Source organism: Dendropsophus ebraccatus, chromosome 12 (genome assembly GCF_027789765.1).
Source record: "Dendropsophus ebraccatus isolate aDenEbr1 chromosome 12, aDenEbr1.pat, whole genome shotgun sequence".
NCBI classification, from domain to species: Eukaryota; Metazoa; Chordata; class Amphibia; order Anura; family Hylidae; genus Dendropsophus; species Dendropsophus ebraccatus.
Window position 1 is genome coordinate 31,845,869 of NC_091465.1, and position 26,968 is coordinate 31,872,836.

The window sequence follows — 26,968 nt, forward strand, 5'->3', positions numbered from 1 at the left end:
AATGACGTACATACAAATATGACGCGATGCACGCGAGCAGAGCCAGACATTCATGAAAAAAATAAAATAAAAAATTATATATAAAATAGCCCAAAAAAGGACTGTTGGGTTCTTACGTTTGTTCACAGAGGACGCCTGGTCACTACAGGGTTAAGAAATGAATCCTTATAGTGCTAAAATGCTGGATTCTGTCACCCTCCCTACACTGACAATTTCACAACGTTCTAAGCCCTACTCGGTCAGCTCTCCCTCCCTACACTGACTAACTACCACTGTGAATATTGCTGCCTAACTAAATTCAGATGCTGTCCCTGCTTGCTTCTCTCTCCCTACTGAACGGCACAAGAATCAGAAAAGACTGAGAATATTCAGCGTTGCATTTTTATCGCATGTACATAACCTATGTACAAATAGTTCCTGATCGGCGAACATGAGCATTTAACGACATGTTAATACGAACATGTTCGCCCATCACCAGTTATAAAAAATTGCTGAATGTGAACAATGTATATGGATCTGATGATGAGGGCAATCTTAAAATGCATCATCCTGCAATAAAAAGTTTATTTTAAATGAACTACTCTCCCCATCATGCTTGATGCAGTAGCTTTCCTCTAGCCATTCAGCGCCTTGATGTCCCAGGCTTCTGCTTCACTAAACCTCCTCCAGTTTCTCCGATCGGGGCCTCCCCCACACCGGAGGATTGGCAGCAGACGGCTCTATTTGATCACTGTGGTGATACAGCGACTAGCTGTGTCGGGCTCGTAGCACAACCGCCTCAGGTGAGCAGGCATGAATAGCCTCATTCTTAATATGTGACATTTTGTGGTTATACACTATTGTGCCCTGCGGGCAATTTATATCTCTACAGTCATTTTAAATAAATCGCCACATTAATGGCATGCAGGATAAAAAAAAAAAATGTATATCTATCTATCTATCTTGACTAATGGGCAAGAATCATTATCAACCAGGTCTAATGAGTTTTTGGAATTAAAAAAATAAATAAATCTCCTAAATCATTGTTGGATTGGCACAATTCATTGCCAAATTGTACGTACCATGAACAACGATATGTTCTGTGTACACAGCTTCTATGAAGAGTGATGGGAACAGACCACAAACACACCCTAACTCTGTAGTAATGAAAACTGCATAGTGTTTGTAGTCTGTAACCATGGATACACATCATTCTTTATATATACACTGTAGATATATGCACAGAACGATCTGATTTTTTTTTTTTTATCAACACTGTTTACAATTTATTATTTTGGATACATTGGAGCAATCTGTTACTTTGTGTTCAGAGAATAAATAATGTTTCGCAGACTATATCTACCATTGTCTGGGACAGGCTGTAATTGTTGGTGACATAAATACCCCTTTACTCTTGTACCTTTTCTACCATACAAGGTAAGGAGGAGCGATACTTAAATTCATGTCCTTCACACCTTCTTACTTCATATATCAGATACCTTTATTTCTTCTGTAGAAGATTTCGGGCAGCATGTGCGATCGCTTGAGGTAAAAGAATGAGGCCACAGAGAGAACAAGGAAGAGGCTGATGAAGAGTGTTCCCAGCAGCAGAGAGGCAGCCACCCCAGGATTACCTGCATTAGACAATGGGCAGAATGACTACATTTACAGTCACCATGACGACACCTGTCAATCACTGTCAGTGACACTCCGTATTCAAGGTCTCTTTAAAGAGTCCCTGTCATGTAGGTTAGGTGTACACTTCCGCTTCGGCTCAATTCAGGATAACCCAGCATTTTGCAGGATATGAACAGACAAAAAAAAAGAAAAAAAAAACAAAAACTGCAACTAGTAATTTTTTGTCTGTTCAAATCCTGCAAAATGGACACCAGATGGAAACCTTATGGACCCCATTGAAGTAATAGGATCTCTCAGGTAGTTGTGTTGGAACATTTTTGATGCATTGGATGGACTCTTTAACGTAGGAGTGTGAACCTAGCCCTAGACAAAAAGTTGTCATATCAAAAGTTTAGATTGCACTGGGTCTCAGTCCTAAAACCCACGGTTATCTTCAGTTATAGTCAGGTACAGCAAGCTTCACTCCTTGGCCTGCTGCCCAATCTGACCGACATAATGGAGCGCATAAGTCAGCAGGCTGGGGGAAAAATACTTTGCTTTATCCTGCTATAACTCAGGACTGAGACCAGGTGCAATCTAAACATTTGACATGTTGGGTTAACATATCAAAAGTCTATCTAAAAGAACAGTAATGTTTTAACACAAATTATTGCTTTGCATGAAACAAAAATAATTTTTTCCCCCTTAAACATGACGAAACCGCTCCATAAAACTATTTAAAAACAAAAAACACCCATTTAACTAGATCAGAATTTACAACAGATTTTCAGTTCCACCAATTTATATGAAACCTTGAACCTATGAAAGTTTCAGCTGCCATCAGGTCGCAGGTCCCAACTTGTTGGCTTTCAGGCTCGGTGTTATGAAGCAAGTAGGTCCATATGTGCCTGTAAAATGCAGGTGGTATAATACCCCTGCACCTGCCAGAAACCTGCACAAGCTGCAGCACCTGTCAGAATTCTCTAAAACAAGGTTTTCTATTGTCTGTTTGCGGCCATGACTACTTTTACTGTGTATGCAAAGGCATACATCATCACATACAACTATAGGAAAAGAGTAGAAAAGAGTAAAGGAATACAAACAGTCTATAGTCTAGTGTCCATTGATAGAGTAAGATAAAAGCATCTACCTAGTACTGTACCTAGTACTGCAGCTCAGCTCTGCTTAGTTGATGGGGGGTGGGTGACTGAGCTAGAAGACCAGGCATTCATGATGGACAAGAGTGAAGCTGTATATGAGGAAGGGGGTTTAGTTTCTAATCTCAAAAATCCCTTTAACCTTTTAGGGATGAGGCCATGTATGTTTAGTTTCTTGCTCCTCCCCATCCAGAGTCATAACGCTTTGAAACGCTTCTTCTAAATATTTTTTGTTCCCGTAAAAAAAAAACCCAAAAAATAAAAAACTGATAAACGAATAAAAATTATAATAATAATAATAATAATAATAATAATAATAAAAACACTCCCCTAATACCGTGACCTTAACGAATGCAATATTGAAATAACCATCACAGAATGCGGAAAAAAGGTGCTGCTATGTGTACTTTATGGGGCCTCCCTTTTAGAGATCTTGAAGATACCCAACTGAACAGGTTACACGTATGCCAGTCCTGAACGCCAGGATCAAGGCGCAGAGTGTACACAGTATGACAGAACATGTGGGCAGCATTAGCTTGCCTTCACTTTCCTTCCTAGCTCCTATCACACTATGATAAGTGTATTGATCTTAGTTTAATCATTAGGTCTCACAAGTAATCTCAGGCCACCTTTGAGCAGCACAATGTTCCAGGGATTCGTGTTTTGCCTCGATTCTTCTAGGTCACTAATCAGACATTAGAAACGGTCATGTCTGCGAAAATTGTTTAAAATATGACAGTAAATTTGGAATAGTTGTCTATAGGAGGAAGAGGAGGTGTTATATACTCCACCCTGTTAACAATAGCAATTAAGACTGTACAGGATGTATACTTTAAAGGCAACATCAGAGAAGACGTGGTTTACTTAAAGGACTTCATAAAGACATGAGTGGGACCAATGGGATAACATTGTCCTTCCCACCATTGTGTGGAGACATCATTCCCAGAATACTAAGTGGAACATGAATGGGCCTATATGTAAAGCAAATCTCTAGCATCACCTTTAAGAGGTAGCTTTCCCTTTAAGTCAATAATTATGCCCCTTTAAGAAGCCTCAGAACATGGCTGGGGATTTAATAAGCCAAGCAAGGAAACATCCCCAGAAGGAGAAGTGACTCATCTGCAGACAATTGTTGTGGGGTACCTGTGAGGCCTGTGTCGTGAGACCGAAGATGCATGGAGAATTCTAGACTGGCTTAATAAATCCCCAGTCATGCCCTTAGACTTCTTAAAAGTAGCATTGACATAATAACTACCTCCAAAAAGATGGAAACAGGTTGCATAACCTTCTTCTTAGAATTCTCAATGGAGTATGAATTGTCTCCACTCTTCTCAAGGAGAAACATTACCCTTCTCGATCCCATGACATAGGTCACTCCTCCTCGGGAAATTTTCTGGCTTGGCTTATTAAATCCTTAGTCTTGCTTTAAGGCTTCTTCAAGGAACATAAGAGTTGAGTTGGAGAGCTGCTTTACTCTCGTTAGTTTCATGGCAAAATAAGGCGTCAAAAAGTACATGCTTCTACTTATGTGTACACTGCCGGACCATTCCCCTATATATAACCCCTTCCAGACTATTACTGTATAGGACATAGTGTGTGCCCACTATCATAGGCCAATATCTCTTATAATATATTCAACAACAAACCATCCATCCAACACAAAGCATTCATTGGCAATTCAGTGAGAAAAACAAATGGAATACAGAGTGCTGCCACTTACTCAGATGATGAGGAACAGATGGAGTTGTGCTGATATTCATGTGGATTTCCGATGCTTGGGTGGTAACTGACACATGGCAAAACAGAAACATAAATAACAATGTTGGAATGACTGCGGCATCAAAAAGAAGTCTGAAGAAAAACTGCTAGTATGCTTAAGGTAAAGATCTGAGCATAGAACAGAACACCTTTATTGGTGGGACTCGAGATTCTCTTGGCATTAGGATGTGTGCTTGTCATATTAAAAATAAACAGGTACGGGTCAAAAACTTTGGTTGGTGTCTGCCGAGATCCTCAGCAATAACAACAAGCAGGGGGCAGTGACTTTTAATGGATCTGCCTGGACAAATATCACCAGTTGAGGAGTGAAATATACTACTGCGCACTTCTTCCACATCCTTCTCCTGATCATTGGGGGCCCGCAAGGAGACCCCAACCAGTCAAAATTTTTTACATGTCCCTGTAAATGTTTTTTAATGATGTGTCCTCCTCTTTGTTTTTTACATACCACCAACATATTCCACACCATGGTCCAACGACTGTCAATATTTACATCTGCCCCCCATTAACTATTTTATTTATTAGCTTTTTTTCAAAAAGACCGTCACTGGGTGAAACATATGGCACGTGGCTAAAAATAAATATTGGATTTTTGTTTTCACTGTGGATGCTGTTGGATTTCTTCTATGATATTATTGTTCACTTTATTGGATTGTAAACCCCCGACATGCATTCTCCTTTAAATATCTACTGGTGCTGCTGGACCCCCTTCGTTGCCTGGTATGTCACAGAGACATGTCAAACGTTACAATCAGTTGGAGGCTAAATGATGAGAACGAGTCAGGAGAAGTCCACACGCAGCACATTCTCTCCCAGCTCTGTGTTATGTGATGTGGACAGCCGGATAATGCAAGTCTATGGGGCCATCCAGGTTGGATCGACACAGAGCGGGGGGAAGAGTGAGTGGCAATGCGGTCGGCTCTTTGCTCGTTTTTCTGATTCCCGTCTCTGTAACATGTCAAAAGTTTTTTTTCTAATGACAGGTATTCTTTAAGTTTAGATCAGTGTTCATGCGCGATGAAAGCCCCACCAATCACGGAAACAAGTGCTGAGTGCTCTGCCCCTTCTGAGCATAAAATTCAGGCTTTGTTCACACATAGGGGCAACTGAAATGATTCTACTTTACACCAGTTTGATAAATCTCCCCCTAACAACCAATCAGATCCCACCTTTCATTTTTAAAAGAATCAGTGAGGAATGAAAAGTGGAATCTGATTGGTTGCTAGGGGCAACTGAGCCAGTTCAACTTTACACCAGCTTGATAAATCGTCCCCATAGTGTTTTGTGGTGATGCCCCGCTGGGAGGCGTGAATGGTCACTTGCAAGATGGTGACTCCACTGCAGTACTGGTTGGTAGGGGAATAGCTCAGCCAGGTGTTATGCTGTTGTGACGCCAGTGCCAGTTGGGCACACAGGTATGATGGCACACCCTGGTATTTCCCTATTTATGTTCCAATACTCGCAACCGAGTGGGACTTAAGGGGCTATGTATCAGGGTGGTTTGGTGATCTCCCCACTGGGAGGCACCCCCTTGGCAATAGGCTTCCCTCCCCTGGAGGGATATCTGGCTATTCCCGTGTTTTGAGACTCGTAACTGAGACTCCACGGACCCTTCTTTTGCATATTTAAATTTATAGGGGGCAATGCATCAGTGGAGACTCTTTAGTGAGTACTCCATCTGATTATTATTATTTTTTTTTGTCGCTGGTCTCCCTGAGTTCAGCGATTGCTGTGTTTTGTCACACCTGCTTTTAGTTTAGTGCGGCTGGCTATACCCTTTCCCCTGTGGTCAGTAACCTGCCGGGCTATTTGAGGGTCCCTTAGGTGCGTATCACGGTGGTCCAGAGTGGAGTCATGACCCATCCGGACTATCGGTACCTCCTCCCACAGAAAGGGGAGATGACCCAAAGAAGATGCAAAGATCGTAGGTGCTTGGACAAGAGTCACAGAGTCCAGTTACAATAAAACAAACAAACAAAAAAAAAAAAACTTATTTACTGCAGGAATACATTATACAGTGATACACAATAGGCTTTTGGCTTGATAAGATACCTTGGACTTTAGTAACCAGATCTGTGCTGAGAGCTTGAAAGAGTACAGCCGTGCTGACTGAGTTGCGTGCTGAGAGGTAGAAGTTGTTCAAAGAGGTAGAGATGAGGGTGTCGAGAGAGTCCCAACCCAAAGTAGTACTATGCTCTGCCGGAACTTGAGAAGTAGAATAGATAGAAACACTTGAAAGTAGAGAGAATACTTGTGCCCATGTTTTGACTCTTTTGGTCTTTGCACCACCTATTGCCTACCAGTGTCGGGTGACACGTTCTAGAGGGTGACACAAGCCCCAGACCTCATTACCTGGGATGGGCAGAGTGGCCAAGGTTTCCTGGTGACACCCACGCTGCGAGATAAAGTAGGCTTCTAGCAACTTTGCTCTATCCGGATCAGTTCCTATTTCTTCAGGATACTGTCCTGGTTCTCGGTGTGCGCTGGGATGATGTCTGACTTGTCCTCTCTAAGTGTGCGTTCAGCACTGCATAGTGTATGGAGGTGCTGCTTTCAAGAAGAGAGTGCTCTTACTTCCCACGTGCATCTGTTAACTATCCCTATCTTTCAGGGGACCTGACATAAGCCAGGGCCCAGCTTGACCGCTGCAGGGACAGTTTTGGCTTGCGTCCTCCCTCTACAGAAACCAGAGTAAAGACTCCCTAAGGTGTGGCTACACTTACTCTCCCTACGTGACAACTTCCTACAGCATATGTAACATGTGCTGTGAGTGGGTAAGAAGAGAGTGCAATAAAAAGAGGATAGAGATTTTAACTGCTACAGCTGTGCAAGACTCAGGCATACAGTACATATACTAGCGACATCTAGTGGTAAAACTTAAATAGTACTTCACTACCACTACTTTGAAGTACAGGCTTTTGTGAGGGGTGTAAAGACAAGGAACACCCATGGTGGGACACCACAGTTTAATTAGTGTTAATTACTTGTATTGTACCGAGAATTAAGCGCTAATTAAACACTATATGTTAACATAGCCTAACAGATTCCTAGAAAGTCTTATAGAGATGACATGGATTGGTACGCCACTTGCCTCTCCTCTCCACATAAGAGATTGACAGCTAGGCACTTCTTTTCCTTTCATTTTACCGATTGGTGGGGGTCATAATACCTGGACCCCTAGTGGTCAAAACTAACATTCCAAACCACACCTATGTCAGCTGAATTGGGATATCCACATATACATTCACACCCAGAAACACATGACGACTTATTTACAGTACGGATAATATGGTGATTTATCTATCCACATTTTTGAAGGGTGAAGTAATTGTGATAATGAAGTAAGAATCAAGAAAGTCTATTACTTCCTAAATAAAATAATAGTACTGCACTGTAACTGTACTGCCAACACCATCACTTAAGGTATCAGATACAACAAAGACCTGATAAGCCTCCTTGATTTAAAGGAAAAAAAAAAAAAAAAGTATGAGGTCACAGATTACAGGACACTTTTTGTAGTAATAGCTGGAACCCTTCAAAGAGCAAGAAGTCAGTGATTTATTGCACGTGCAGGATTACTGCTAGAGCAGCACGTAGGTGAATCATGGGATAAATGCCAAGAATTCAGACCAAGCAAGGTGGACTGGTTGTTCAGATATGCAAACATTTTCTAGAAACAACAATGATGTGCAAATGATCACAAAGTCCTGGAACAGTGCAATATTTATAGCCGCTGACTACCTACTACACCTGCAGTCCAGCTTCCCGACAATGAAGGACTCTCGGTTTCTGAACCATAGCGTGAGAATTCTTTTAATTATATTTGTTCCATAAAATTAAACACATTAGATTTTCTGGGATCCCTAGTGACCCAACTCGGAAAAAGGGGGGGGGGGGGGGTTAGTTGACAGAAAGTAATAAATTCAATTGGGGCGTCACAGCAGGTCATCGTTCCTATTAAAATCAATAGACTGTTTGTTTTATGTATTGACATGGCAGGCCGATCTCTGCTTCAGTTAAAGGGGTAGTGCGGTCTAAAGGATTTTTTCACTAAATAACACACATTACAAAGTTATACAACATTGTAATGTGTGTTATTTAAGTGAATGACCCCCTTTCCCATGTCCACCCCCCACCCCCCCACCCCAACCGCGGACCCGGAAGTGTGATGCACTATACTTACGGAATCACTGTCTACCCCGCCTGCCATCTTGGGACGATCACGTCATCTTCAGGAGGCTGGCCGGACCGCTCCAGCCCTCCCTCATGCCAGCCCCCATCCAGCGCGTCATCAGCTGCTCAGCCACGATTGGGTGGCGGTACTGAAAGTCCGGGTGGGTTAGTTGCCACTCAGGACTACTGTGACAAGAGCCCAAGGGACCCACTAAAGCCCGGCAGGTCACCGACCATTGAGGAACACATCCAGCTACATCAAAAAAGCAGATGCCAACATCATCGTGACAAGCACTGGCGTCACGACAATACCATCGCTGGCTGAGGCCAGTGATTGGCTGAGCAGGCACTCACTCGTGTCTCACCATGTGACAGCATGTTCAGCCAATCACTGCCTGCGGTGCGGTCCTTCAGTTAGTGATTGCCTGAGTGCTCAGCTGAAGACACTGAAACTGGGGGAGCCCGGAGAGGTGAATAACCTTTTTTTTGCGAATTTGTAACAAATTTAGTAAAAATTTGCTTTCTCAATGAATCAATTTTTGCTGGATTTGCTCATCTTTCCAAGGAATCCATCAGTCTAAGTCTTATTCTTTAATCACAAATTCCAATATTCTTTTAAATGTTCCTTGGTATTTTTATTTGACAGATTTAGATACTCAAAACAGTGATGAACGTGTACGGCCTGGTCGTCCTGCATTGTCCGCTTCTTTTATTCTCTTGCTGTCAGGTGGCAAGAGGTGACATGTCTGAGTGAGCGTAAGAGGTGTGAGGCAGCTGTGCCAAATGCCGCTGCTCCTGCCTAACTGGATACACCGCTTTTTAAGCCACATGTTACACAATAGGAAAGGGTGAACGGTACAACTGTTCTGGATGGATGGGACGTAGAAAAGTAAAAAAATAAAAAAGTCATTACAGAAGGGGCTTTAACCCACCTTTGGCACTCCATGTGTTTCAAAATTACAAATCCCAGCATGTCCTGACAGTTACAGGCTGCCATAGCATGCTGGGAGTTATAAGTTTGCAACTGTTGGAAGAGGTACAAGTTGGAGACCACAGCACTATATCTATAAGTGCAAAAAATTAAAAAAAAATTACAAAAGGCAATAGAAAAAGATACTGTATACTGCAGAGGCACTTACCGTCTCTGCACGCCGTCAGATTTTGAAACACTTTCATCCCGGATTCATTAGTGCATTTAATACAGGAGAGGCTTCCATTGTTACTCCATACCTGATAACATCCTAGAAAAACATCCAAAAAGTCTAATAAACTTCAGGTAATAAAGCACAGAGAACAAGTGAGATGTCCACAATATCACATGGCAATCCATATATCAATCATTAGACTGGATTCACACATCTGCTTTAGTGGAAAAACTGGGCTGGCTGCATTGAGTTTAATAGGGTCCATCGAAATTCCCACTTTCACGGGATTTTAAGGAGGACCAAAAAAAAAAAAAAAAAGTTGCTGTTGACAACGTTACTTTGGCCAGTTATTTTAAGTGGATACTAATGGGGCCATCTATGGAAGCAAATGGGCATCGATCAGGGAGATCGGTGCACGTTTGTAGTGCTGTTACACGGTACAACTAATCGAACGGCCATTTCAAACTATTGCTATGGGCTGCACGTCTCCTGGCAGATGTGCGGCTGGTAAATGATCATTTATCGGCCAAAGAGAGGGCTTTTTTCTGCTCCTTGGCTGATCGCTGGCACTTTTGCATGGCCCGATTATTGGCCAAATTAACGTTTCTAGTAACGCTGGTTGCCGATAATCAGCCCATGTAAAAGGGCCCTTAGTTGAGGCAAGAATATGTTAGATTTATCATATTGGCTCATGCTGTTTGGCACATCTTTGGACTGCCTAGTCTAGCCTGAGTTTAGCAAGACACTAACATTTCTAGTGTATTATTGCACAAAAAAAAAAAAAAAAAAAAAAAAAGACAAAAAAAAAAAGATTCTCCAAAAAGATTATGGAAAATAGTAGGAGAGAGAATCCCATCTGAAAATTTATGGCAAGTCCTCAGAATATGTATTTTAGATGTTCAAGCGCCAAGAGTTGGTTGGGAAGGCAAAAACAGGTAAACAGGCTGTTTTACACAGTTAATGTATCTCCCGTGGAGATTTATATGGGTTGCTTAAACATACCACTTTGTGGAGGAAACTGTGGGCTCAGGGAAACAACCTAGCTTGCATGATACAATGCTTCTGCAACTCCTATCAACATCAATGGTTAATATGCCTTGTTGGTTTTCGGCTTATTGACCACTTTGGGTGGCTGTACCAAGCTGGAAGGGGTTTGGTTTTCTCTGACTCGACATAAACAAAGACCCCAGAGGTGGCTCCTACATCTATGAGATATTTATATTCTCTTCTGTGGATATAGTCTTCTGCTTAAAAAAAAGTTTTCTAACTTAGTCAACAAAACAAGTGAATTTCCAGAACTTTGAAAATATTTGATTGACAGGAATGCAAATTTACTTTATCACTTTAATAAAGAAAAATAAACACACAAGATATATGCAGCATGATAAAGCAGTGTTGTGTTTCTATGTTCTTTTTCTCCGGTATACACCCAACATACCAAGCAGAAACCCACCCCATTCCTTAGTCAGCGAGCACTCTTGACATTAGGTCATTTAATACGGTTTGCGCACTGAAGGGATTTTGGGTGTGATCCGCAGGCAGAACAAATGCTATGAACACAGCATAACCCTTAGAATATCTGGTCTCAGACGCTTCTTTTCATATATATCTTATATTCTGGAGTCTCTGTATACTAAAGTACATCAGTATTTTTAAAGCAATACAAGTTACCCCTTAGTTGTATACACATTGATGGCAGGCATGGCATGCTGGGAATTCTCACCTCCATTCATGATGTCTGATGCTGCGGCTGTGTCTTCAAGGGTTCAGGGTAATAACAGAATGGGCAGAGTAAGTCTGGACTGTTACTTAGCACCATTCCAGGAAAGTGCTAGGTGACAACCACTAATCTTCTTAGCTCTATGTTTTCGGTCACAGCATCTTCATCAGGCTACTTGCTGTAGATGATGCAAGGTTATTGGCAAATTTTCTCGGTCCCTCCCTGCAGAAGGCTGGACCTTACATTCTGCCAGTGGCATGCATGCTGCTGCATAGGGTCATGCGTAGCCTCCCCTGTGCCCTTTCCTGGACCATAGTTCTGCATCTGTGGACCTCCACCATGCTGCTATTTATCCTTCTGATAGATCTGGCCACATCAAAGGACATGGAGTAATCACTGCTACTGCCTGCAGACAGGGATGTACATATGCAGTGTCCCACAACTCTGCTATTGGGCTGTGTAGATGTGTATTCTGTGTAGGGTGGTACAACGTTATATTTTATTAAGGGTCTACAGGGTATTGTGTCAGATACATAGGGACTTAAAGCGACTCTGTACCCACAATCTGGTCCATAAGCAATACCTTTACACTTTAGCATTGTAATTTGTTGCTATGCAGTAACATTACACATCACATAGTGGTGATACTTTTGTAACATTATTATTCACACCATTGTAATTAATGGAAAGTGTATTATAGCTGGCACCAACGGGAGCCAACGTGTTCACAATTACCTGGACTGCATCTCATATCTACCGGGCAGGAGTCATTTAGGATCAGCCTGTCACTACAGCAGTCCGAGACCTAACACGGGCAAATAAAGATAAAAGAAGGTTAAATAATGAAAAAGGATTATGCCAAGTCTAGTGTACCAGCTGTGAGGGAAAGCAGAGAGCTTTCCATCTAGTATAAGGCTTGGCTAAATTTACTGCAGTGTTTACTAGTGTTCTGGTTAAGGACTGAGGGATGGAGAAGGTGTAATGTGGAGGGAGAGAACTGAGGAGGATGAAGAAGGTATAATGTGGAGGGAGAGGACTGAGGAGGATGGAGGAGGTGTAATGGGGAGGGAGAGAACTGAGGAGGATGAAGGAGGTGTAATGGGGAGGGAGAGAACTGAGGAGGATGAAGAAGGTGTAATGGGGAGGTAGAGGACTGAGGAGGATGGAGGAGGTGTAATGGGGAGGGAGAGAACTGAGGAGAATGGAGAGGACTGAGGAGGATGGAGAAGGTGTAACGGGGAGGGAGAGGACTGAGGAGGACGGAGAAGGTGTAATGGGGAGGGAGAGGACTGAGGAGGATGGAGAAGGTGTAATGGGGAGGGAGAGGACTGAGGAGGACGGAGAAGGTGTAATGGGGAGGGAGAGGACTGAGGAGGATGGAGAAGGTGTAATGGGGAGGGAGAGGACTGAGGAGGACGGAGAAGGTGTAATGGGGAGGGAGAGGACTGCTGAGGACGGAGAAGGTGTAATGGGGAGGAAGAGGACTGAGGAGGACGGAGAAGGTGTAATGGGGAGGAAGAGGACTGAGGAGGACGGAGAAGGTGTAATGGGGAGGGAGAGGACTGAGGAGGACGGAGAAGGTGTAATGGGGAGGGAGAGGACTGAGGAGGACGGAGAAGGTGTAATGGGGAGGGAGAGGACTGAGGAGGACAGAGGACTGAGGAGGATGGAGAAGGTGTAATGGGGAGGGAGAGGACTGAGGAGGTGTAATGGGGAGGGAGAGGACTGAGGAGGATGGAGGAGGTGTAATGGGGAGGGAGAGGACTGAGGAGGATGGAGAAGGTGTAATGGGGAGGGAGAGAACTGAGGAGGATGGAGAGGACTGAGGAGGATGGAGGAGGTGTAATGGGGAGGGAGAGGACTGAGGAGGATGGAGGAGGTGTAATGGGGAGGGAGAGAACTGAGGAGGATGGAGAGGACTGAGGAGGATGGAGGAGGTGTAATGGGGAGGGAGAGGACTGAGGAGGATGGAGAAGGTGTAATGGGGAGGGAGAGGACTGAGGAGGTGTAATGGGGAGGGAAAGAACTGAGGAAGATGGAGGTGGTGTAATGTGGAGGGAGAGGATTGAGGAGGATGGAGGAGGTGTAATGGGGAGGGAGAGGACTGAGGAGGATGGAGGAGGTGTAATGGGGAGGGAGAGGACTGAGGAGGTTTAATGTGGAGGGAGAAGATGGAGGGGGTCGAAGATTGGGTTGTTTGGTCAGCGGGGGAATGGGGTAGAGTGTGTGTGGGGATGGGTCAAATGGTCAAGTGGGGTAGTGTTCTGCACGTTGGTGAGTATTGTAGCCGGGGGCAGGGGGAGGCGGGGTAGTTGCGGATGTTTTAGGACCCAAGCAATGCCCCTGCTCAAAAACATGTATTTAGTACTATTATCAAATGAGGAACAATTGTATTGTACATTCAGAATATTCATGTATCAAATACAACAAAAACACGCTAAACATATCCTAAGAGGGAAAGGAGACAAAAGCAAACAATGCACCAAGGGAAGTGAGACAGATCCTTCCAAGTTTGGTGTAAAGTAGCAAATTATAAGCTGAATACATATGGAATAAGCAGTAAAGGAATTTACATGTAAAAACAACTTTAACACAGGGAAAGTGCCATGGGTTGGCAATTGTTGGAAACAATGTTCCCCATTGTCTCCCAACAGTCGCACAATATTGGTGGCTGGTAACCTAGACAATGAGCGGTCACCAATAAGAGGGAAAGAGCGCATATATCAGGAGAAGGAGGCAAGTTTGGTAAATGAATGCATTTGAAAAATCTTTAAAATAATTAAAAACAAAATGTGTAATTTGATGGCATTGCATGAGATTAGAAAATCATGGCTGCTACTCATATCAATAGGCTGTAGCTAGCAAGTCACTAGCAAATCCCTTTCATTTCCCACATTAGAGCACATTGGTAAGGTAAAGTGGCAGACTTCGAGGAGCATGAACCAAAAGCTGAATCAGGTATAGCTCTTTAGAGCCGCCACTATTCATAGAAGTTAGTGGTGCAGAATGATTGAAATGTGCATTGCCCCGTCATCAGCTACGTAGCATGACCGCTGCAGCGTTCTAACAACGACTATCTACAGTATGACAAATATATCACAAAAAGGCCTGTATTTACTTTTCTCAAGGCTTGGCAACATCTTTTATTCCTGTACAATATGGTTTCACAACGAACTATTCTTCCTTTTCCCAGTGTAAACTGTACTTAAAAGGGATTAAAGGGGTTTTACACTCAGACAAAAAATTCTGAGTTCATAATTAGAAATGAACGAAGCAAAAAACTTATCTGGCTCATATCCCTCAGGCTGCCGTCTACGTGCAGAGGAAGGATACCGCCCGGGCAAGGCCTAGGTTTTCTGCTGCCTGAGGCCAAATCTGAAATGTTGTTGGCTCAATACAACGTCTATGGCCTGAGCTAGCGCTAGATTCTATCTAGCCCAGTTGAATATACAGTACATAGGCCTTAATTTAAGAGTAACAGCATTGAGATCATACAGGTGTTCATTATACATACCAAGAAGTTCATTGATTCTCCGACGGAATTCATGACGAGCCTGCCCAGGATCATAAGACAGGCCACGGCCATTCTAACACAAGAAAACTGGGAGTAAAACCATGTACTAGTATTAATGCATGTTCTTTGCATCCTATATAATATTCCAGATATTAGTGGTCCACTCACCTTGGAATTAAAGCCAATTTTTTTTACCCATGCATTTTCATGCCAAGTGATTTTTTTGTGACTGGTTGCTATGTAACCAGGGACGTTATCTCTAAGCGGCTGGATGAGTCTCACATGCAAGGACCTGCCATTAGAAGAAAAATCAATGTAGTGCAGAGGAACTGTTACAGTGTGGAACAGCTGATAATAAGAGTCTAAATCAGTGCGGCATGCCGTCCGCGAGTGACAGGGAGATGGGTCAGGAGAAGCCAATTCCCAGCACACGTCCTCTGGGTAGTGATTGCGGCAGACATAAAGGGCACATATACCAGTCATGCAGTGACAACCTCCTGCCGGGCACACGCAGATACACGCCAGATAACCCAGCCTTCTATTTGAGATTACAGGCCGTAAGGATTTGTTTTGTGCTGGCAGGATGATCATATACAAAACGCAGTCTCTAAAGTGCAACTTGTGGAAAAAAAGTAGCAAAACTGATAAAAGTTTGTTACGGTTAAAAAGTGGCTAAGACTGATGGCGTAGAAGTAAGGGTAGAATTCCAAAAATACTGGTATCGAGTGCTCATACTGCCTCCTGGAGGATGAGTCATGTATTGTAGTTCACTGTTAAGGTGGTTAAGGTTTTTTGGTAAACAAGTAGCCCTGTCTGATATTTGGAATCCATAAGGATTGTAGTTGGTTAAAGGAGAAGTCCGGGGTACGTCATTTATTTTTTTAAAGACAACCAGGGAGGACGTGGCTGAACATAACAGGCACTTACTTCACCAGCTCCAGTACTGGGGTCCGCTTTCCTCCCCGGCCGCTTTGTGGTCTAAGCAAGGACCTAGGACGTGACTTGTCAGGTCCACTCAGCCAGTCAACCCCCATATCGGCCACCTCAGCTGAGACCAGGGAGCGTTGGGGAACCAGAGCGGAGGACAGCGGACCTCAACACTGGAGCCAGGGAGGTAGGTGCCTGTTATTTTCAGCCACCTCTTTCCCGGCTGTTTTAAAAAAAAGATGTTGGACCCCGGACTTTTCCTTCAGGGTGGCTTCACACTTACTATATCCGCAGCTGATTTCACTCTGCGAGTTTGCAGCAAAATCCGCTGTGGATATGATCCCTGTCATTTTCTATGAGCGTACATACTCGCAGCGGGTTGTTCTACTACATGGCCCAATGCCTCCTGTAAGCGAGCGCCGATCTGCTGTAGCAATTTGCAGTCGGCCGCAAATGATTTTAGGTCAGGACCAAAGACTCGATCAGACGACAATTGTTGTCATCATCGGCTGATCGTTGCCTCAATTATGGTGCGTTTACACAGGCAGATTTATCTGACCAATTTTGGAAGCCAAAGTCAGGAATGGACTTGAAAAGACAGGGAATCTCAGTCTTTTCTTTATGACCTGCACCCTGTTATTATAGTCTGTTCCTGGCTTTGGCTTCAAAAATCTGTCAGATAAATCTTTCTGTGTAAACGCACAATTACATGGAGCAATAATTAGCAGAAACAGCCTGATTCGCCTGATCATCACGCACATGTAATAGGGTCCTTAGACTGTGTTCCTGCATGCCAGTAAAGACTTGAGGCTGAAACTACTCCCTAGTGTATTGACCAGTGGCTATTGATAATCCCGGTAGTATTGCACAGTCATTGATGAAAGCATGGGGGTGTAGCTTCACCCATATGTGCACCCTTCCAAAGCAGTAGCTGAAGGGCTGGCTTAAGGGTCTTTTACATGGGCTGGTTATTGGCTAGGAGTGTTGCTATAAATGCTCCTGCTGCCTGTGTAAAAGTGACAGTCAACCTAAGACCGATTATTGGCTGCTGGTCTGTTTGGAACCTGTTTTAAAATTTATATTTTATGGGCCTCACATCATCCTGTGTAAACACAGTTTTTGCGCGGCTGAGTATATCTGCTTGATTTGACATGCTGTGTAAAGAGAAGCAGATCACTGATCTCAGGGAGACCAGCCAGATAACACAGATAACACTGCTGGCTGCTAGTTAAGGTGCTCAATGCAGTGAAATCCTGGGTGCATTGCCCCCTGGGGAACACGAAAAAAAAAGAGAGTCCTTGAAGCCTCATTTAAGAGTCTCAAAACACAGGACTAGCCAGATATCCCTCCGGGAAGGACGCCGGGAGACCACCAAAACCAAAATATTAAGTGGCCCTATAAGTCAATGTAATGACAAGGGAAAAACCAACCATGCTGTGTAAAAGCTCAGCGAACGAGCGTCGATGTAGTTGAGCGGCACTTGTTTGCGGCCCCCACGGCCGAGAAATCTCTGTCTTAAAGGACCCCAAGATTAACCCACCCTATAGGAGGCAGACTGTTCCAACTTTAGTCAAAATACTAGACCGCGGTGACAAACTTGCGACTCTCTAGCTGTTGCAAAACAACAATTTTCATCATGCCTCCAAAGCCAAAGCTTTAGCTGTCCAGGCATGGTGTGTATTGTAGCTGCAGGGCTGCAGTTTTTCTACCTGTGGACTAGACTTTTACTTTTGTTAAAAGTCAATCAAAGTAATAAATAAGAAGTGCAGAGATTTTCTACAAATTCATGGATAATTGAAGCAGGAATACTAGAGAATTCACCTTTAATGAAATGTAGATCCTGTCCGCACCAAATGTCCCAGATGGTCAAAGTGAACACGGTACCGTTGGAGTGGCGACATCAGCTGTAGCTTCCTTCATGAGTTGGCAGAATTCTTTCACCCAAGAGAGAGAGAGAAAAAAAAAAAAAAAGACACAATTAAAATACATACAACCAATATACTATAAACAAGATGTCAAGAAGGGTGCTCAGTCTATTCTCTACTCTCCCAGACATGGAATAACCATTGGCTGCACTATCATTGAAAGTAAGCAGCTCTGATTCTCATGACATGCATATTCACCTTGGCCAGAGCTGCAAATACTCGGCACGTACCATGCCACTCCTCAAAGTTTTATTGCTCTTCGTAAGAGAAACTAAATGACAGTCCTGCTGATTTGCTGTGTCATAGGTCTGTCATCTCACAGGCCCGGATCCCATCTGCAACACTTATTTTCTTACCGAAAATAAAACTCTTTTTAACTGACTATCATAGTAACATAACTTTTTGACTTCTCATGCCCACGTGGACCAAGCTGAGCATGCATGTAAAGGAAGAAAGCCACAAGAACAAAATGATCAGATGCTTGTAATCCAACTTGACCAATCTTTCTCTCCCTTTGACACCTGCAGTTGCAAGACCACAATAGATGACTTGGCAGGCCAACCAACTTAAAGGGGTATGCCAATAACCCATTTCCTGTATGCACAGTGCACATTGCCACTTTAGTGATTATTGGGGCTGGATAACTGAGTACAGTGCTAAACTATCTCTGGCAGAGACAAGGAATGGTGACTGCTCCTCTTCACCTTCATCATTCCACCAGGAGCTTCAGGACTCGAGATTCTGGTCTGACCATCTGTCTTCATACACTTACCTGTTTTCCTGTATATAGGGGATAAATGTCATTAGCTAGAATACCCCTTTACAAAGATGGTGCCACACCAGCCATCAGAGTGGTCAGAGAGAGGCACTGTCAATGCAGATGTCCAATGTTGTTGGGGGAAAGAAGAAGCAAAATAATAGAGCATGGTGATGTACACTGGAGAGTACAAGAGTTATAACAAAGAAGTAGGGGGCAAGGGTTGGAGGAGCCAGCGCACAGGAAAGGGGGGGGGGGATGGTACAGTCACTGGTGGATTACAATTACTCATGTTCCTGGTGGATTATTACACGTAGCAATTATTGGCCAAATTTGGTCAATTTTCGGCCATTACCGAGGATAATCGCTTCATGTAATAAAAGGCAATGATCAGCTGACATGTACGACGCTGGCTGATCGTTGTCTTTCAACATGTTGAAAGACTAACGACTAGGATAGCAACGATCTGCTGCCATCACTCTGTGTAATAGGAGGGGTGGCAGCAGACTGCCGCTATCCCCTATGGGTTCCCTCCGGCCCACCCACATTTAGCCCCTCTCTGTCGGTGCGTGTAATAGCCCGTGGGGAATGAGGAGCAAGCTAGCTCACCTGACAGGCCGATGCTCGCTTGCTCCCTCTGATCAGCCGGTGTAATAGGGGCTTTACACTTTGTCACAGACCCTATCTGATTACAACTATCCACGTTTAGTCTTAGGGATTACAATTTTTATACATTCTATCCCGTAAACCTCTCTGCTCCTACTGGATTACAAAGTTTATAAATTCCATTAGATTATAATTATTTGGATTCATGATGGATTACAATTATAAGTAGTTTTAATGGACTATAGTCATCCATGTTATACAAGCTCTATACAGGTTAAAATTACAGTCATAACCCATGTTAGTCAGGATTTGCACTGCGTATGATAAACTTCATTCTATCCACATGCTGCGTAGTTATTATATGAACTGTAACCCGGCAGAGGCACAAGAGAGGCTTTGTCATCGCTCACTGAAATCATATTGTTGGCAGAGTATTCCTATTGTCCCTCCCTCCTCTGAACAAGTCCTGTGCTTATAATATAGTCCGCATCAATACATGCTTTATATCCTGGCAGTCTTTGGTGTTTGGGCCCAATGTATTGGCAGAAACTTGAAGTGGTGGGATGGACACTTAGGTGTCCGGACGCCCCCCCCAACCCCATATTTGCGGCTTAAACTATTGGTAGGTAGATCGCTCTGACAAATATCTATACTCTACTTTTTGGCTTACCTCTCATCACATCTCATCTTCTTATTGCAGAAGATGGTCTATGGAGCACAGTTCCTACAATTGGATCAAGCAGCTAGTCAGGGAGTGAAGTGCATGGTCGCACGCTTCTCTCGGCTATTTCTAGTGATTGGTAGGGCTCTCAGCATTAAGAGCAGGCTGATCAAAGTTTGACATGTCAAAAGCTATTTTTAATTGACAGTCCCACTTTTAGCGTCCATTCACACGTACAGGATCTGCTGCAGAGGTCAATGTAACTAAACGATAAAACAGTACACACATCAAATCTGCTGTACATCCTGTGTGTGTGAATGGACCCTAAAGCGATCTTCCTGGTCTTCTGGATAGTCCAACAATATGTGATTGGCATGCTGTTGGATGTAGTCTATGGCTATATTCCCACTGCAGGGAAAAAAATCAGGGAAAGCGGCTGTCTGGTAACATAGATGCCCGCTAATCATGATCATTATTAGTGACTGTCTATTCAACGAGAAGACCACTTTCCAACCATATTATGACTTAGTGGGAACATAGCCATAGGCCGGATCCATGTTTTCCTGGACTCCATAGTGCGGCATCCACTATTTCAGCCATCGGTAATCAAATGTTGAGCCTGCTGAAATTGTGCTCATACTAATGACCTTCTGGGTTACTGCAACTCAGCACCCATTCACTTCAGTAAGGCTGCATTCACACGTTCCGTACGGAACACGGACGTGGAATGCCTGTAACGGACTCTTCCCCCGCCCAGGCAGCATCTGTGATAAGCGCTGCGCTGTAATGAATCTGCCACACAGCGCTTATCACAGATATATCTGTACAGTTCCCCCGCTCCCAGCATCTTATCACAGATGCTGCCCGGGCGGGGGGAGAAGTCCTTTAAAGGCATTCCACCTCCATGTTACATGCAGAACACGGCTGTATCTGTCGTTGGTTTTTCAACATGTTGAAAAACAAATGACTGCAACGATCGGCCGACATGAACGATGCCGTTGCCTTCTATTCCACGGGACGAATATCGGCCGTAACGGCCGATAATCGTTCCTTGGAATAGGGCCTTAAGGCTGAGGTCAGTAACGTTGCGGCCAGCAGGCACACAGCTGTACTGTACTGATAATATCAGCATTACGGTAATACTCTACTCCCCTAAAGTGCATGTATTACTCCATCACAATAAAAGGTATTTTGGTTTAATCCCTAATAACGTTTGGTAAAGTTAAGGTCTATTGGGCGACCATGTTGTCCACATCCACCACACTACTTATGCATCAAACACCAGTCACTGATTTTATGGACCCAACGGCTGTGAAAAAAGCTGATCTGTAGGAGGGGGGGGGGGGGGGGGGGGGGGTACAATCTGCTTTTCTTCCTAGAAATACCGCCATTATGGCCGGCAAACACAGGCAGCAAATGGTTACTGCATTTGCAAAGGTTTTCCTGTTCTGTTTTGCAGGCATCAATAAGTTTCCACTATAGTTCTCACATTCTGTTCATCAGCCAAAAAGAACCAGGGGTCTAGGTCGGAGAACAACACATGAATAGGATCTGAATGGTAAGATGAGTCATTTGTAAAATAAATATTAAGATCGCTATGAATAAGTCATGAGACCTCTCTGCAATCTAGGAGAGTGAAACACACCGTGCGGACTGCAGTGAAACTTCTTCCATTACTTACTATAGGAACTGACATGAAGATGACCTGATTGTGTGTTTTCACCCCAAACTTCCAAGGCAGCACTGATATTACAAAGCCATAGAGGAAAGTGCTGTGTATAGCAGTTTATTACACGGTACAGTCATTCAGCAATCTACATCATATACAATGTGGATACTTAGTGTGTTTCTTTATGTAGCATCCCCCAAAACACTTACCTGGTGGAAAGCTGTCGGAGAAGTGAGACGTGCGCCAGGAAGTCCCTCGCAGTGCTCTTCCTTCCTGTAACTAAAATCAGTAAAGTTCACAGCTAGAGATACACTGATCTGCCATAACATTAAAACCTCTGACAGGTGACAGGAATTACACTGATTACATCCCTACAATGGCACCTGTCCAGGGGTGGGATACCTGGGATATGTTGTGGGCTTTCACTAAGGATATTTATGATCCTATTTAAAACCCGTTTATACGAAAAGATCAACGAAAGATCGCTGAACGACAAGCGATAATTTATCAACATGTTTAAAGATCACGGCCAACGATTTGTCGTTCATCGTTCGCTCTGTTTACACGGGACGATGATCGGTCAAATCCGATCGTTATAGCGAACTTTCAAACGATTATCGTCCCGTTTAAAAGCAGCATAAGACTGGGTTCACACTGCATTTTTTTTTTGTTTGTTTCACTTTCATTTTTTTTTCCTGTGTACAAAAACATAGCCACATTCTTTATATCAAGCAAAATAAAGTACATGGGGGAGAATTATCAAGCATGGTGTAAAGTGAAACCGGCTCAGGTGCCCCTAGCAACCAATCAGATTCCTCCTTTCATTTTCCAAAGAGTCTGTGAGGAATAAAAGGTGGAATCTGATTGGTTGCTAGGGGCAACTGAGCCAGTTTCACTTTACACCATGTTTGATAAGTCTCCCCCATGTTTTTGTATACATTGTATATTTTTTGAGTAATGTATATATTTTAACTGAATATATTACAAATGTGCCAGTGAAACGTACATCAAAAATAAAAGGTGAATTTAGTAGACATTGGGAAATTGCTGGGGAAGGGGATAATTAATGCTGTATGCAGTGTTTCTTTTTTTTTTTGTTCTGCTAGACTTCACTAAGATGACGGACAGGAACCAAAAACCAAATAGACCCCAATAAAGTAAATAGGGTCCGTGGGGTTCCATTTAGCTCCTTTTGCCGGCGCTGAGTGGCAACTGCATTATAGGCCTTGATACAGTCTGGACTTAGCCTAAGACCTCATTCATACATCCATAATGCGGCTTGTATGTACGGATCACACTATGGACGTGGCCTGCAAATCACAGATTCTGCGTAGACTTAAAGCGATCCGCATCAGTGATGCAATTGGGGATCTACACTTCCGGCATGTGAATAAGGCCTAATGGTCCATTTACACAGAAAGATTATCTGCCAAAGATTTGAAGCCAAAGCCAGGAATGGTTTTGAAAAGAGGAGAAATCTCAGGCTTTCATTTATGACCAGATCTTCGTTTACAGTCTGTTTCTGGCTTTGGCTTCAAATCATTCGCAGATAATCTGTCAGATAATCTTTCTGTGTAAATGAACCCTAATGCTACGTTTACACGGAACGATTATCGGGCGAATTTTAACGATCAAATTCGAACGATAATCGTACGTGTAAACGCGGCGAACGATCGATAAATCGTTCGTTTTGATCTTTTAACATGTTCTTAAATCGTCGTTCGCAAAAAATTCCCCGATCGTTCCGTGTAAACAGTCGTTCACCGATTTAACCTATGTGTGAGATAGGCTTAAGCGATCGCAAAAAAATTTTCTGTACGATATATCGTTCCATATAAACGCTGATCGTTATAAAAAAAACGTTGCTTCAAAATCGTTAATCGTTCGATTGGGCGAATTATCGCTTTGTGTAAACGTAGCATTAGGCTGGTGCTCCATGGCGATTTCAAATTGTACAACCAAGCCACCATGTTGTTCTACTTTGTTTGTGTGACACTGCGACTTGACTCATGTAAGTGAATGCGGTCTTGTTGTTTCGCACAAGTGGCTGTGACTGCAACCATACAAAATGGATTTCTGGTGGGGTTGCAACGTGACCCTAGTCACTTGACTGAATCATGATGCCATGGGACCATGACAGCATTACACAGTGTTTAGAGGGACTTGAGCATGCTTGAGCCGAGCTCATGTCTATCAATAACTGCAAAATAGCGCAACGAAAAAACATATCTGTGAAATCTGCATCACATCCCCTACAGGTACATAACAGGTTTTCTTTATATTATTAAATCATGAGATTTAGTAAAGTTTCGTGTCCGTGTTTAATTTTACAGATATATGCATGTTCAACAAGGAACAAAGCAATTTAGCAAAAAAAAAAAAAAAGGAGGAAAGGTGACAATATGGCAGCACAGTCATATGTCATATTAAGTATGCAGTCCTATCAGCGGACATGATGTTATAGGGCAGGAGGAGTTGAGCAGACTGATATATAGGCTTGTGGGAAGAGATTATTACCTATATTTTATTCATTTACATCCCTTTTTTTTATATTATACTCTTTTTATGCTCTGGAGTCCAGTGGGCGGTCCTACTAGTGATTGACAGCCCTTCCTAAATGACTCTACATACAGAGGTCATTTAATGATATAACTGGACTTCTTTTTTTGCCTTGGAGTTCATTGGACAGTCTTATTAGTGATTGATAATTATGTCCATAGATATCATAAAGAAAAGGCTGGGATGCAAATGAAAAAAATACTAAGGGGGAGATTTATCAAACATGGTGTAAAGTAAAACTGGCTCAGTTGCCCCTAGCAACCAATCAGATTCCACCTTTCATTTTCCAAAGAGTCTGTGAGGAATGAAAGGTGGAATCTGATTGGTTGCTAGGGGCAACTAAGACAATTCTACTTTACACCAGTTTAATAAATCTCCCCCTAAATCTTTTCACACAAAACCTACTTAGCAAATCCTGCTCTATAGCATGACGCCTGCAGTTCAGACAACGTGGTCAGTGTGAATTTGAAGGGATTATCCAGGATTATAAAAAACACTGTTACTTTCTTGCAAAAACAGCGCCTCCCCAGTCCCTAGGTTGTGTGCGGTATTGCAGTTCAGCTCCATATACTTAAATGGAATTGAGCTTAAAAACCATACCTAAACTGAGGGCTGGAGGTTGTGTGTGTGTGTGGGGGAGCAGATACGTTTCTCTAAGGAGTCGTTTACACGTAGCAAAACTAGCGGACGATTTCGCCGCGGAATGCTGTTAGCCTCCCTGTCCCCCCCCCTGGAGCTCCAGCCCTCAGTTTAGGTATGGTTTTTAAGCTCAATTCCATTTAAGTATATGGAGCTGAACTGCAATACCGCACACAACCTAGGGACTGGGGAGGCACTGTTTTTGCAAGACAGTAACTGTTTTCGGAGCAGCGGGGGTGGCGATCAGAACGGCGGCGGGGGTGATTGGAGCGGCGGCGGCGGGGGTGGCGATCAGATCGATGGAGCCGGCGCAGGGGGCTGCGGATGAGCGGGGGGCGGGGCTGCGAGCGGGGGGCCGGGCGGTGCTGCGGGCGGCCGGACTATCGCGCGATGACTGTTTACACGGAACGATCGGCGAATTTTTTACGAACGACGATTTAAGATCAAAATGATCAAAAGATCAAAATGAACGATTTATCGATCGTTCGCCGCGTTTACACGTACGATTATCATTGAAATTCGACCGTTATCGCAAAAATTTGCCCGATAATCGTTCCGTGTAAACGTAGCATTAGAGTTATTCATATATACACTCATACACTCATGCTGTGTGTCCCCTTCTGACCTTGTTCTAGGGTAAAGCAGCTCATCCTCCTCTTCTGCTCTTCCTCCTCACATGGGACAATGTATCCCATAAGGATTAGATACACTAATGATAATTGCCCTGTTTGCATCTCCTGCTTAGCAAACAGACTAAAGGACAAATATTTGATATCCTATTATTTCCCCTCATACAGACATCAGAGCCATGTGTATGGGACCTGTACGGGCGCAGGTCTGTAACTACGTTGCCTATACGGTGCCCACTGCTTTTCACCCACTATACCTACTTGCCTATAGTCCTGATTTTGCCGGACTACAGGGGAGGTGTGGTTTTAATACTCCCTACCTAAAAGTGGGCATTTGGGGGGCGTTCCTGGGCGTTTCTGGGTAGTTCCCGTACATTCTCTAGGAAGGGCTTAAAACATTCTTATCATTAGGTAAAATTCAGAAAAAACAAGATGATATTCTTATAAAATACATGTTACCCATGCTATTCCAACTTGTTTTTCTGTTGCTATAGGTTTCTTTCTCATGGTCCCAGCTGCCTGATCATCTCGGAGCTCTTTCTGCAGTTCTCTCTGTCTCTCTTACTGGGGGCGTGGACAATGTCTGCTTGGCTTGCCAGCTCTAGACAGGCTTGCACTACTTCCCTTCCCACACTTCCCATCATGCAGCGCACCTTCTTAGGAGTACGTCCCTGTCCTAAACCCTTGCGCTCTTTCATTGTTGCATGTGTTTGTGTGAGAGGAGAAGTATAGGAGAAAGACAACCAGAATGTCAGGCATGATGTGTCTGCACGGTGTGTTTCTTGTCCCCACCCTGAGGAATAAGTGCAGGCAGCAGGACAATCCCAGCAGAAGAGTGGAGCACTTTACCTGGTGTGGAGGGCGTGCTGTGCTGAGTATCTGTGCGGCTGTAACTACTGTGAATACAGTATACCAGGAGTGAGAAGAAAGCAGGGATGGACCGCCCCTCTACTGGGACCCGTCTCCAATATTATGTTACTAGAGACGGATTAGGCTGCATTCACATTATAAAAATGCAGCGTGTCTGCAGTATATGATGCCATAATGGCAGAAAAGTGACAATGTTTCATTCATTTCCCAAATGTATTTTTTTGTTTTTTGTTTTGTAAACTGTGTCCTAAAAAATAAAAGTCTGCGATCAGGAATATATACAATATATAATAATACAGCTGGTATGTCCAAGTGATGGCTTTTCAATAGAGATGAGCAAATCTCATGGTCCGTTTACACAAAGTGATAAGTCGCCCAATTGATCGTTTAACGATTTCGAAGCAACGATTTGGTTTTTATAACGATCAGCGTTTAGATGAATAAATCATTAGAAAAATCGTTAGAAAATTCATTAGAAAAATCGTTATTGCGATCGTTTTTAAGATCGCTTACACCCATCTCACACATAGGGTGAATCGGTGAAAGACTGTTTACACGAATTTTTATCGAACGACCAACAACGATATGAGATCATGTTAAAAGATCAAAATGAACGATTTCTCACTTGATCGTTCGCTGTGT

General features: G+C 43.4%; 1 protein-coding gene and 1 long non-coding RNA gene across 4 annotated transcripts in view; both read right to left on the reverse strand.

Moving 5' to 3' along the window:
- Positions 1-15,379, reverse strand: part of C12H1orf159 (chromosome 12 C1orf159 homolog) — a 36,314-nt gene extending 20,935 nt beyond the window's left edge. The window contains exons 1-6 of one of the 3 annotated variants that reach the window (XM_069947178.1): positions 15,253-15,379; positions 15,085-15,157; positions 12,306-12,375; positions 9,845-9,946; positions 4,474-4,539; positions 1,479-1,613 (exon numbers count right to left, since the gene is read on the reverse strand). In XM_069947178.1, the coding sequence (XP_069803279.1) occupies positions 1,479-1,613; positions 4,474-4,539; positions 9,845-9,946; positions 12,306-12,375; positions 15,085-15,156 (445 nt within the window). In that variant the 5' untranslated portion in view covers position 15,157; positions 15,253-15,379. Of the gene's footprint in view, positions 1-1,478; positions 1,614-4,473; positions 4,540-9,844; positions 9,947-12,305; positions 12,376-15,084; positions 15,172-15,252 lie in introns of all 3 variants that reach the window. The other 2 variants (XM_069947177.1, XM_069947179.1) reach the window with 2 other exon arrangements.
- Positions 15,380-17,836: 2,457 nt separating this feature from the next.
- On the reverse strand, positions 17,837-26,054 carry LOC138769191 (uncharacterized). The gene is made up of 3 exons (XR_011359220.1): positions 25,916-26,054; positions 21,839-21,908; positions 17,837-17,945 (listed from the first exon to the last, which is right to left on the reverse strand). It is a non-coding gene; the product is annotated as an uncharacterized lncRNA (long non-coding RNA).
- Between the last annotated feature and the right edge of the window lie 914 nt (positions 26,055-26,968).